The sequence below is a fragment of the Polypterus senegalus genome, chromosome 10 (genome assembly GCF_016835505.1).
Source record: "Polypterus senegalus isolate Bchr_013 chromosome 10, ASM1683550v1, whole genome shotgun sequence".
NCBI classification, from domain to species: Eukaryota; Metazoa; Chordata; class Cladistia; order Polypteriformes; family Polypteridae; genus Polypterus; species Polypterus senegalus.
Genome location: NC_053163.1, coordinates 122,583,733 through 122,597,436, shown reverse-complemented (window position 1 = coordinate 122,597,436; position 13,704 = coordinate 122,583,733). Strand labels below are relative to the sequence as shown.

The 13,704-nt window shown below is 34.4% G+C and overlaps 1 protein-coding gene across 6 annotated transcripts in view; it reads left to right on the top strand.

Moving 5' to 3' along the window:
- Window positions 1-13,704, top strand: part of klhl13 (kelch-like family member 13) — a 167,618-nt gene that overhangs the window by 153,450 nt on the left and 464 nt on the right. For all 6 annotated transcript variants that reach the window (XM_039766509.1, XM_039766508.1, XM_039766504.1 and 3 more), the window contains one exon: window positions 11,212-13,704. This exon is cut by the window's right edge and continues 464 nt beyond it. In XM_039766509.1, coding sequence (XP_039622443.1) covers window positions 11,212-11,699 — 488 coding nt within the window. In that variant the 3' untranslated portion in view covers window positions 11,700-13,704. The remainder of the gene's footprint in view (window positions 1-11,211) is intronic.

Below are 13,704 nucleotides of genomic sequence, written 5' to 3'. Positions count from 1 at the left end.
AAACCTCAGTTTTGAAAGTACCTACTGCCTTTGTCTCCCTGTGACCAAACTTCATACAATGGGTGACCGAGCCTTTGCAGCCTCTGCTCCACGGCTCTGGAATTCCCTACCAGAGAGCATAAGAACACAGCAGGCTGTGGGCTGTTTTAAAAAAAAAAAACAGCTAAAGACTTTTCTATTTAGGAAAGCTTATTAACAAGAATGCTATAATTATTGTTGGTATATCTTTTTTTTATATTGCTTTACTTTTATTTAAACTTTGTATGTAGCACTTTGAGATTTACTGCTAATGTAAAGTGCCCTATAAATAAAATTCATTATTACAACAACAACATTTATTTATATAGCACATTTTCATACAAAAAAATGTAGCTCAAAGTGCTTTACAAAATGAAAAATAGAAGACACAATAAAGAATAAAAATAAGTCAACATTAATTAACATAGAATAAGTAAGGTCCGATGGCCAGGGTGGACGGAAAAAATGATTATTATTGTTTTTATTTACATGCATATTCAAAATTATATTTTGAATGGAGATAAGGGCTAGGTTGAGCCATTCTGTATCTCTATCTGTCACTCTCACATTAAAACATAAGAAGTTTGACAAATGAGAATAGACCTTTCAGTCCATCAGGCTTGTTAGTTTTTAGCTAATAGCTAAGCTATCCCAATATCTCATCCAGAGACTTCTTAAAAGTTGTCAAGGTTTCTGCTTCAACTACATGGCTCAGTAGCTCACGCACATCCATACATACAAGCATCCCTAATTTCCTGACCCCACCTAACACTGCTTATAAAAAAATGTTGAGTCTTTGTCATGGTTAAGCAGGCTTGGAAAATGGTATGGTATGTATTTTTACACTCAGCCTTCTAGTTACTGAATTGTTCTATAGAAAAAATAGATTATACAGCTATTAAAGACTATAAGGTTACTCTTTTTGCCTGTTTAGGTTTTTTTCTGCTTTTCTTTATCCTTCTATGTGTTAAAATGAGTGCTCTCGTTTTTCTCATACCATGTGAGTGCTGACTATGGCATCGCCATCTGTGCTGCTTGCTTCAATACAGATTATAAAAAACCATCAGTCATTTGTTAATAAATTTTAGCACAGAGCTGAGCGTGTTTCACATTATTATGTAATGAATGTTGAGCACAAACTGTGTTTTTCGAACACTGGCTGAAGTGCCACATCTAGCAGCTTCATATTTTATCAAGGCTGCTGTTTGATTCCTGGAAATTATTTAGACGACTTGTTAATATGTAATTGATTAACATTTCCTGGTGTTTTGGTCTATTTTCTGTATTATCAAAAACCTGTCCTCATAAAACTGTCTTGTTGTTTTGTTTAATAATGTGTGAGTTGACAAAATAGTCTCCGATCTAGACTAAATGCTATTTCAGTATTTGGACCAGAGAGCAATGTTTTTGTGAACATTCATGATCTGCATCCAATTTTTCTTCTGGGAAGGTGATATATTACTATTAGTCTAATGCGTTTAATCATGCTGTAGAAGGTGCTGCAGTGCTCCTAGTAAGACCCTATTTTTGGCTTTGTTTATATCTTGGTCAAAGATTCTAGAACAATAATCAACTTTTTTCCTAATCAATGCAGTGAGACTAATTCAAAAGTGAAGAATAATGTTTAGTATTTAAGTTCTTCATAATTTTAAAAACATTATCGCAGTTTTAATGAGAATGTGCAGCATTACTCTTTGAATCATGTGTTGTTTATTGCTCTTAGTAATTCAAGAGTTTTCTTACAAGTTGAAGCAGTGCACTACAGTACATTGACAACATTTTTCTGACTTAAGTGTTAATGGCTGAAGTGAGTCCCTTCACCCATGATCAGCAAAAGAATGTTGAACAAGGAACTCTTTTGTGCCATTACTTTCCATGTCTCCCATCCCATGCTTTTTGTGATTGCCCATAAACCATTTTATCCATACACAAAGCCAAATATAAAGACTTAAAATGTACAATCTCAAATCAGAAAAAGCTGGGACGGTATGAAAAATGCAAATAAAAAAACATTGATTCTTACATTTATTTTGACTTTTATTTCATTGCAGACACTATGAGCCCAACATATACTTGTCTAGAGTGTTCTAATGTTCTAATATTTCATGTTTTATCTGGTCAGCTTCATTTATTTTGTTAATATACAGTACATCCATTTCTGCATTTCAGGCCTGCAACACATTCCAAAAAAAGTTGGGACAGGGACAAATTAGGGCCAGTAATGAGGTAAAATAATTAAACAATAATGTAATTCCAAACAGGTGAAGTCAACAGGTGATTGTAATCATGATTTGTACAAAAGCAGTATCCATGAAAGGCTGAGTCTTTGAAGAGCAAAGATGGGCAGAGGATCTCCTGTTTGTCCACAAATGCGTGAGTAAATTATTGAAATATTTAAAAACAATGTTCCTCAAAGAAAGATTGGAAAGGATTTGTATTTTTCTCCCTGTACAGTGCATAATATCATTAAGCAATTTAAAGAATCTGCAAGAATTCCCATGCGTAAGGGCAAGGGCTGAACACCTGTGATCTCCGATCCCTCAGACAGCACTACATCAAGAACCATTACTCATCAATAGCTGATATAATAACAGGGGCAGGGGATTACTTTGGCAAACCTTTGTCAAGCATTTCAATATGGAGTTGCATTCACAAATGCCACTTAAAACTTTACTGTCCAGAAGCAACTTCTCTAGGCTCAGATGCATGTGGGGTGGACCATCACACAGTGGAAATCTGTGTTGTGGTTAGATGAATCAGTATTCCAGATCTTTTTTTGAAGAAATGAATACTGTGTACTAAATACACAGAGATAAAAAGGACCAGCCAAACTGTTATCAGCAACAAGTCCAAAAGCCAAGGTCTGTCGTGGTATGGGTTGTGTCAGTGCACTTGCCAAAGGTAATTTAGAATTCTGCGATGGCAGCATTAATGCGGAAATGTACATTGAGATTTTACAGCAACATATGCTGCCTTCAAGACAACTTCTTTTCCAGGAACATCAATGCATTTTTCACCAAGTCAATACAAAACCACATTCTGCACTCATTAGAAAGGCATGGCTGTGGAAGGAGAGGGTACAGGTACTGGACTGGCCTGCCTGCAGTCTGAGCTGTCCCTAATAGAGAAAGTATGGAGAGTTTTGAAACAAATATTGAGACAACAACATACCTTTTCTGTTTCACACCTTAAAATGTGTTTGTAGGATGATTGGGAGAAAATAACACCTGAAACGCTTCATTGCTTGGTGTCGTCAGTGCCAAAGCATCTTGTAAGTGTTGTGAGAAGGAATGGCAATATTACAAAGAGGTGAATGCTTTACTATCCCAACTTTTTTTGTACTGTGTTGCAGGCCTGAAATGCATAAATGGATGTGTATTAACAAATGAAATAGAGTTGACCAGACAAAATATGAAATATCTTTGGTTTATCGCGTCTGCAATGAAATAACAGTCAAAGTAAATTTAGGAATCACTGCGTTTTTTTTTTTTTTGCATTTTCTGTACCATTCCAACTTTTTCTGACTTGGGTTGTACTTATTTCAGTAACACTGCCTTTTATTTTGTATTAATTTTACCTAAATTAATAAAATCATCTTGGTTTTTATGTATTCTGAAGTGGCCAACTTATATTGAAGTAAAATAGCAAACATGCATAGACTTCAGAAGGAGTTGAAATGCAATGAACCCACATAGTACGCTAAAATGTTCTTTATAAACTTTGCTCAGTGCACTGACATTTACAGACTGATGTGAGGAAAGCAATAATACTAAGTTTCAGTGCTCAATGGGAATTTGGTATTAGCGCAAGTGACATTTTAACGCAGACGTCCGACTGTCTGTTGTATCTTTACAAACTTATCAGACTCCCACATAGGGTATGAAAGCGCAAAGCATCAAAACCTTTAGTGTCTGTTATGTCAATAACATACTTGCCAATTATAAATTCATCACTAGAGCATTTCATCTATTCTGTGTCAGGCAGAAACTTCTATGCAAACATCACTATTAATGATAAAGGAACTATAACCATGCTTCTGTAATAACACATTACTTTATTAAACTGAAACAGTGTTTGTATTCGTTTTGTGATGCCCTCGACTTAAATGTATTCTTCACTGATTTCATTCAGACTCTTCTATTATGAATCTTCACCTATTAATAACCCTAGTTTTGGAGTAAAACTGGGTAAAATACCACAGCTTAAGGGACACTTAGTCATTATCATGTATCATGTCTTGTCATTCTCATTTACTGGAAGAATCCAGACTTGCTTTGGTTAGCCTTCTAGAAATGTCAACAAATTTTTTGTTGTTGGTTTTTTTTTTAATTTCTGCCTCTTTGCCCTAAGTTTCTTAATTATCCTATCCTTATGTCTGATGTGTTCAACCATACATTTAATCTCTGATGTTAATTTATTTATATTCAAATGGTCAACATTGGATCTTTAATGCTGTGAGTGGAGCTGCACCATGAATTACTAGCACCTTTATATATTTATTTTGCAAATGCTTGGAATTATGGACCCATCAGCCATTGATCTGAATGATCTTAAGGAGTGGTTTGCATGATAAAGGTAATGAAAGCTTTGTATGGTGGACCCAGGTGGTTTGGGTTTTCAATGTTAAGTGCATTTCATAGTTACATGAGGTGCACTTCATGAAACAAGCCACAAGACAGGAATCTGTGTGATTACTTCCAGTGGGTAAAGAGTGGCAAGTAACTGGTAGACATAATCGCACAGAAGAAAGTAAGTACATTAGAGAAAGCACAAAGAAAGTGTGCAATTGATAGACACACACACAAACGAGCAATATTAAGGTGCACACTGCAGCATGTGAGAGAATAGTCAAATACAAAGTGTTAATCAGATACAAAGTGATTATTGATCTGTGACCATAGTTCACATTTTGATAGTAACTTGTTTCTTTGTGCCTTGTTAGTTCCTGTTCAGCCCCATGCTCAGATTATTTCTGCATATGAATAAAATGTCTGGATGAAACTTTAATAAGCAAGCATTCATTATTCAGCTCTGCAGTATTATCTGTAGCTTTTCCTATTAATGTATATTTACATGTTTAAGAAAAAAAATTAGGAAAAGTTTTACACATCATTCTAGGTTACTACGTGTTCTAAATCACACATAAAACAAAAGAGCAATTTTTATGAATTAATATGATGCACAAATTATATATATTCAGCTAGTTCTTTTTAGAATTTGTGAATGGTTTTGATCAAGTATTAGTGAAATCATGGTACAATGGTTGGCATTGCGGCTTCCCAGCTGCATGCACTTCAAATTCAATTCCCTGCTGTTTCTGTGGAATGTGTGTACTCCCCTTGTCTATATGTGTTTTCTTCCAGTTCTCCAATTTACTTCCACATCCCAAATTTGTGCATATTAAGTGACAGCTCTAAATTATCTTGTTGTGTATGTCATGTGGTCCATTTAAGAACTTAAATAAAATTAAAAACATGGGGAAGCATTATGACAAATCATTTAGAGCTTCTGTCTTGTGATACCAGGAGCTTGAGTGCTCTGTCGCTGTCTGTGTGGGATTACTTTGTCCATATAGTTTTCTCTACTGTTCCGTTCTTCATACCATGTCAGTATTTTAAAGAAAAGGTGGAGTGGTCCTAAAACTTGATTATTAATTTTTGGCAATGATGGTGCTAGAGAGTGGTGACTTGTTGCCTTTTAGTCAGACATACATGTAAAAATGTTACTGTACTCTGTGTACAGTGGAATAAATTTGAACCTGAATTTAAAAGATTGCCATGCATGCCAGTACAGTTACTTTGGGCCCACTGCTACTGGGGTAGTCTTTGTAACAATAACTCAACTGTAATCAAACAAGCTGGATCAGAAAATAAACAAAATTAATTGATCTGTGTTTATTAAGTTAATTTAGGGTTTTGGAAAGAAATACCAATAATTATTAAACACATGCCTTATTTCTTAAGTAATTTAACTCTGAGGGTTCTTTGTGTTTAGCATTAGATTTTCTTTATGTTATAGTTTCTATAACTAATTTTGTAAATAATATCTTGTGTACCCAGTAGGTCATGCAATGAAAGTCCTACAAGTATAAGCTGTTCTTTCTGCTTCAGTTGGTTGTGTCATTGCTGGAGGGCACAAATTCTACCATGCATGTTGACTAGTTTAAAAAGCTGCATGCTCTAGAGGTTTGTGTCTCAAAAGCTTTGTTTTTAACTTTACACTGAACCTCAGTGTCCTTGTTATTCTATTCACAAGGATTAGTGGTACTTTACCATAGTAGTTCCTACAGAAATTGCAATACTATGTATCTCTTAGTTGATGTATATATTTTATTATAAAAAGTACCGTATTACTTTTTATTATGTCATCTGCATAACAATTCAAAATTATTTTTTAATGTTTGTGCATTTGTGCTACTCTATGGGAAATTCCTTTTGAATTTTATAGTCTAGTTCTTTCTGTCAGCCTTACAAGCCCTTTTTATCAAACGCAGAGGTTCCTTGAGGTGACCTGAAACTTAATCCTGGTATACTGTACTTGCTATGTGTTTTTTATGTAGAGTAATCTTTCAAGCCCCTTTCACTTAAAGACCAATTTAAAGGTACAGCCATGTGAATAAGTACACCCCCATGAAATGTTTTTTCTTTTTTAACATATGTGGACATATCCAGATTTGATCTTCATTTATGCACTGTCTATAGATAAAGGTGATATATAATGTAACATGCACCATGCCACATTTACATTTTTAGTCCATTGTATAATTTATAATAATAATAAATGTACATTTTGCTTGTGGAAAAACTGAGTACATTCCAACATTTATCGCTGACTGAAATAGCTAAAATTCAGAACATAATTGGACGTGATCTTGGAGAAACTTGTTTTATTTTAACCTCAGACATTTAGTAAAGTTTTCTCTTTGTTATTGAAATGTATGTCATCACTATGCCTAGATCAAAAAGGCTCTTTGAGGCCTTCAGAAAGAAGGTTATAGATACATATGAGTCTAGGAAGGGATTTAAAAAGCAGGAATAATAAGAATTTAATAGTATTTCTCCTAATAATTGAAAATCAACCGATCAATCCATTGTCTGAAATGTCATGTGAAGGTGGAAAAGATTTCAAATAACTGCCAGTTTGTCCAGTTCAGCCCAAGAGCAGAACACAGGATGCTCTCAGACAGAAGTCTACAAGAGTCCCAGTATTTCATCACAGGATCTATACCTTAACTTTTGATGTCAAACTGCATGAGTCTACCATTAGAAAGAGACTGCACAAATTAGATCTACATAGGAGGCATACCAGGAGGAAACATTTGGTGTACAGAAAGAACATCATAACAAGACTCAAGTTTGCACATGAACACATAGGCAAAGACCAAGACTTCTGAAGCAAGTCAAATGGATATGTGCCCTGGCCAGACAAGGCAAAGATAGAGTTGTTTGGTCACGGTATCAGAAGACATGTTTGGTGAAAACCAAAGACAGTATTTGACCAGATGAACCTGATACCAACTGGTGGTGGAATGATTTTTGGCTGCTTTGCTGCATCAGGGCCTGAGCAGCTCACCTTAATAGAATCCACTTTGGGTTCTTCATTATGCTTAAGTATAATGCAAGACCATCTGTCAGAAGATTGAAACTCAGTTGAAAGTGGACCTTGCAGCATACCAATATATTCACTAAGGAATGGCTGAAAAGAAAGAAATGGAAGATTCTGGAATGGCTAAGTCTAACCCCGCCTCTGAATTCCATTGGGATGTTGTGGTGGGATTTGAAACGGCCTACGTATACAAGAAGCCCCTCAAACATCACAGAGCTGAAATAATTCTGTGTTAGATTTAGTACAGTTGTGATAATTGCCTATATTTAGGAGGATGTTTCAATGTAGTAACTGCACTATATTTTGTGAAGTAAAGTCCACCTTTTGATATAAAAAAATATAGGCATGTAAACCGTAATAAATATTTTACTTGACTAAATCAGCAGCACACATTCTTTGTACTAATCTACTCGAACCTGCTCATGTGTAATGACTTTATAGTATAGATAGATAGCTTGAACGCTATACCGTCCCTAGTGGGAAATATGGCTTTTTACAAAATCAATGTAAACAAATAAATAAATATATAATATAAAATGTGTGTGTGAGTGAGCAATACATTTTAGTGCCATTCTTTTGCTCTTTATTTTTAGAATCCGTTAACTGAATTACACTTGACTATTTACAGTATATTATGGTGTAGCTCAGTGTTTAGTGCTGCTTACTGATAGCTCCAGAGACCCGTGTTCAAGTTGTAGTCTAATTACATTCCATTTTATATGTTGCACATTCTTCCTATGTCTAAATTGGTTTTCTTTGGGTAACCTGTTCCTTTTTTCTTTGATTTATGTTTTTTTTTTTTTAAATTTGCTTAGTGGATAAGTACAACCATACGCCTGGCATTGGACTGGCATTTTGTTCAGGTCTTTATCCCTGATGCTGTCATGATAGACTTTTTTTGTCCACAACTATGAAATGGAATAGGTTGTTTTGGAAATTGGATTAAAATTGATATTCACTATAATGTAAAAATAAATACTTACAATAAAGGGGAATACAATGACACAGTAGTTAGCACTGTTCTCTGACATTTCTAGGTTGAATTTCTGATGCAGTCTATATGCATTTTGTCAATGTTTGCATTGGTTTTCTTGGGGTATTTCAGTTTTCCCTCATACATTCCAAAGGCATAAAAGATAGGATAATTGCTGATTCTGAATTGGTCCTCTTGATATGTGTGTGCCCTGAAATGGAATTGTGCCCCATTATAGGTTGATTCTTCCCTGCATCCAGATAAGTTGCAGCCCCACTGTGACTCCTTAATTGGAATAAGTGGGTTAAGTAAATTAATTAATAAAATTTAACAATAAACTACACAACAAAAATGGCTTTGTGAATGATAAACAACGAAAATATCACAAGCTTAGTGTGTGAATGGTTAAGCTTTCAGGTAGTATTATAGGAAATGGTTATAATCTGGAAGACCTGACCATAGGGTCAGTCCATAGAGAAGACACCTACCTGTTTTACTGTGTGACTTTATATATTATTGGAAAGACCACAATTAGTTATAAGTAGAAGTGACAAAGAAGTAAATAAAGCAGTTGATTAATTATACCTTTAGATTTTTTTAGATAAGCAAAATAATAGAAAGAAATATTATTTCTCTGAATGGTAAAATGCATATAGAAAATAATCCTTTCTAAATTAACATTTTAGAAAAAAAATATATTTCCAAATTTCAGCTTGTTTTGACAATTAAGGTGAAAATCATTCAAAGAACCGAGACTGACAGTTGAACCTAACTTTTAAGCATGTTGTAGTAAATGTCTAAATAGTATCAGAGACTGTGCTTTATTGTTTTCTGAGTTCTGTTTCATTTGGCAATTGTGCAGTGATTTGTGAAATGGCTTGTATATGTAAGGTAACATGAAGGTAGTTTTTTTTTTGTGTGTGTACTAAAATTTCTGATGAACTGTTTAAAAATGTTTGTAGGGCATATAATGGACATGTAGTGACAGTAATGTGAATATACAGTGACTCAAAAGGAAATCTAAAATTAATAGGAGATCTGAAAAGTTTTTTGGCAAAAATTGATGTTAGCTTATTTTTGAAAATAAGTATCTTAATTGCCACAATAAATACCCCAGCTCTTAATGTTAACTGCTTTCCATGAAGATTTGTCTTAAGCCATATCTTGTGCTGTGATGTGATGTGTAGAATGAAAATATCTAGCCATTGTCCATAAATTAAATAAGGGAGACAGATAAACGTAGTAAGACAGCATAAACACATAAATGTGTGTTTCTATATTTTTTACTTGAATATTTTGAATTAAATGGGCATTTGAGAGCAGTGTTTATGGAAAGCAATTCAAAACAAAAAGGATGTAATTTCCTCTGCGGTAATATATATCATTCAATATGACAGTGCAACACAATTTACTTTACATTATTATTTTTATCATTCAGTCTTTTTGTGATTCATTTAATGATGTTATATTTTCAGTGCTTCTCAATGTGCTAAGTAAAACTTTCTGAGTCATTGGCATGAAAATGTTAGTGATCTTGCTCTCATTAAAGATCATCATTTTCAAGGTCAACAAAGTATGAGTATACTGTACATTCTACTTGTTTTGATCTTTCTCCGTGGAATCTGTGTCATATAAGAAGTATTTTTTTTCATATTCTAAGAATGAAATACCTGTTTGATTGCTTTACCTCTTTTTGAAAACATTTCAGTAGATTTACAATATTAATGCTGTACTGACCTGGGTTTAATTCCTGTGTCTTCCATTGTCTGTTTGGTGTTTGCATATTCTCCAGTGATCTCATAAGTTATCTTCATGTTGTTTGATTCTGTCATGCATCCTGATGGCATATATTTTAAATTAATAGACCACTCTAAGTCAGCAGTCTGAGAAGTCAGTTCCTGGAGACCGCCAGTACTTAAAGGTTTTTGTTCTAGCCAGTTTCCTTTATCAGAAACCAGCTCTCTTCATTAATAGAACATGTTGAAATTTTAGTTTTCTCACTTGATAAGAATCCTTAAATGTTTCTTTTGCTCTTAAACACTTCCTTTCTCTTTTTACTTTCCTGGATTAGCAATGAGCTGCTAACAACAAGGAACAAAAAGCTGATTTGGTTCCATTTGTACCTGTGTGTTTTTAACATAAAATACAATTCTCAATATTTGGCAGAAAAATGTTTTGAAATGGGAAAGGTCTAAGTTGAAGTAATGTGCAGTATACATTCTGATAATCAAATGGCATGTTTCATTAATAGCAGGGATCAGGTATTGAATTTAAATTTAACTAATGTGAAAACTTGTAGGCATTGTACAACTCCCAGGAAATGAGTTTGAGATTTTCGTTCTTTACAAACTGCCGGACCCCTTTAATAAGCAGGTATTCCATTTAAGTTTGCTTCCTACTTTGTTTTCAGTGCCTCTAAGAACATTTTTGTCTTTCACCATTACTACAGTGGGTATAGGAATTTCAAAAATGATGTATTCATGATTTAAAAAAAACAAAAAACTTTCCTAGTTTAAAATACTAAATCTTAGATTTATCTGTTAGATAGGATAGTTAAAATGTAGTCAAATGTACATTTCTTACTCAGGTTGTCTTTTTTTTTTTCCATATTATAGGAGGAATCACTCATGACACTTTCCAAAAAGAACTAATGTGCTTCGATCCAGATACGGATAAATGGACTCAGAAGGCTCCCATGACCACAGTTAGAGGCCTTCATTGTATGTGTACTGTTGCCGACAGGCTCTATGTTATTGGTGGAAACCACTTTAGGGGAACCAGTGACTATGACGACGTTTTGAGCTGCGAATATTACTCTCCTAATTTAGATCAGTGGACTCCAATTGCAGCCATGCTACGTGGGCAAAGTGACGTTGGGGTAGCAGTCTTTGAAAACAAAATATACGTTGTAGGTGGCTACTCATGGAACAATCGCTGCATGGTGGAAATAGTTCAAAAATATGATCCAGAAAAGGATGAGTGGCAGAAAGTGTTTGACCTTCCTGAGTCACTTGGGGGTATTCGAGCTTGTACTCTCACTGTATTTCCACCAGATGACAATGCCGGATCACCTTCAAGAGAATCTCCCCTCTCTGCACCTTAAGAAGGATTCTGACTTTAATCTTGAATTATCTAACATTTTGCACTGCATCATGGAATAAGTGCCACATAAAGTGGTTCTTCTCAATGATTTTCTCTTGCTGGCAGTGGCCTTTCAGTGTGTTTTATTATTCAAGAACACTGTTACTTACCTTACACTGTTAGGCTGGCCTTTACCAAGCAGAAAACAACGGATACACTTGTTAACCTTTTTGATAAAACTCTAAAATTTAAACAACAGTGTACTTGTTTTCAGCTTGAGTACCTTTTAATAACTGCATTTTGAGTTTTTGGCACAACAACCTCCAATAGTGCCATACAATGGAAAGAAAAGCAATTAATGTTTTGTATAATATACTTTTCAACTTGAGTAATCACTGTTCCTTGTGCTTTTTATCAGCTAAGAGGAAGAGGGATATGGCAACGTTATGATTCTAGTGGGTTATGTTACTTTTGTATCTTTATGCCATTAAAAAGCTAGGGCAATTGCCCTCTGTTAAGTTATTACTTTCTAATATCTCAGGGGTCATCCTGGCTTGGAACCCACTCATAATCCTTGCCCTACTCCCTCCTCTCCATTGGAACATTTCACTATTTGGTTTTACTGTACTCCTTAAGAACAATGCTGTTTTATACATTTAATAAAACCACACAGAAATAACAAAAACATTGTTCAGTGATAACAAGTGCTGAAGAATGACTGATGTTGTCAATTCAGTATGAAAACTGGGTAGCACAAATTTCAGGGCATTATATTAAACACTATTAAATCCTTATTATTCCTGCTATTTTATTGCCACAAAATGTTTGAACAGAATGGATTTCTGTGAAATTGCCCTGCAGAATTTACCAAAAGAACTATAGCAATAAAAAACATGCTCATTGCCAAAATTGAAAACTCGGCATTGAGGTTGCTACACATTTTTTTTCTACAGATATTGAATTTGTGGATCTATGACTTAAAATTATGCAGATTTTTTTTGTTTGTTTGTTTGTTTTTAAGATAAATAAATATTTGCTTCTTGTGCTGCTATTCTTTTCCTACCTTTTGTAAATTCTAAAATAAGACTTGTAAGTTAAAAGTCCCTTCTCAAGCTCCCTTTAGATAGAATATGAAATTCAATTGATATTTTTATCTTAATATGTCAAATGTCACTTCTCTTCAAAAGAACTAACTCATCGTGTTATAGAGCAGGATTATTGGTTACTGTAATAGTCTAAAAGAAAAATGATTAGTAACTGCTCATGAACTAAGCACATTTCTTTTGATCCATTTTCCCAGTGGAAACAGGGTTATGCAAGCTGCCTATTTTATTGAGATTAATCGGATGATTGCTAGTTGCAGAAGCAGCATTATATGTGGTTGCACAGTTACTGAGCAGGCATCAGTAATTTTGTGCATTGCAGCAAACCAAAAACACCAGTTACTTTACTATGGGGTGAACACAATTCGCTCAAGCTTCAGAATTTTAATTAGCCTTAGGGAGCCTTTTTGTAATCTTAATATTTATCACCCACTAAAATGATCTTTTGGCAATGGATTGTTCCTTTGTGAATACTTTAGATAATGACTAGTCATATTTTGGACATCAGACTATTTCTAGTAAGTAGTCTGTATATTCATTAAAGCTGTTGTTTAGCACAATTACAGCACATGTTACAGTAGCTCGACAAGCCTGAATAATGCTGCTCTCTGTGCTCTCAATAAAGTGTTTGAAATTAATTGTACAGGTACCTACTAATTATTTGACTACCTTTATTGTTATTTGGTTTCTTAAAACGCTTTCTGTCATTTGGATCTGACAACAATGATCTGCCTGTGGTAGACATGACTTTTGTTTAGCAGACCATGAGTTTTGATCACACAAAGTACTCTCAAAGCAAAGTATGCCTTGTGTTGTGTGTGTCATAAACAGCTTTCTCCTATTCGTATCATAACTTTTTTATTCTAATGTGTGATATACCTATTCTTTCTTTCTAAACTAATCTTCTTCATTTTGTTCTTTCAG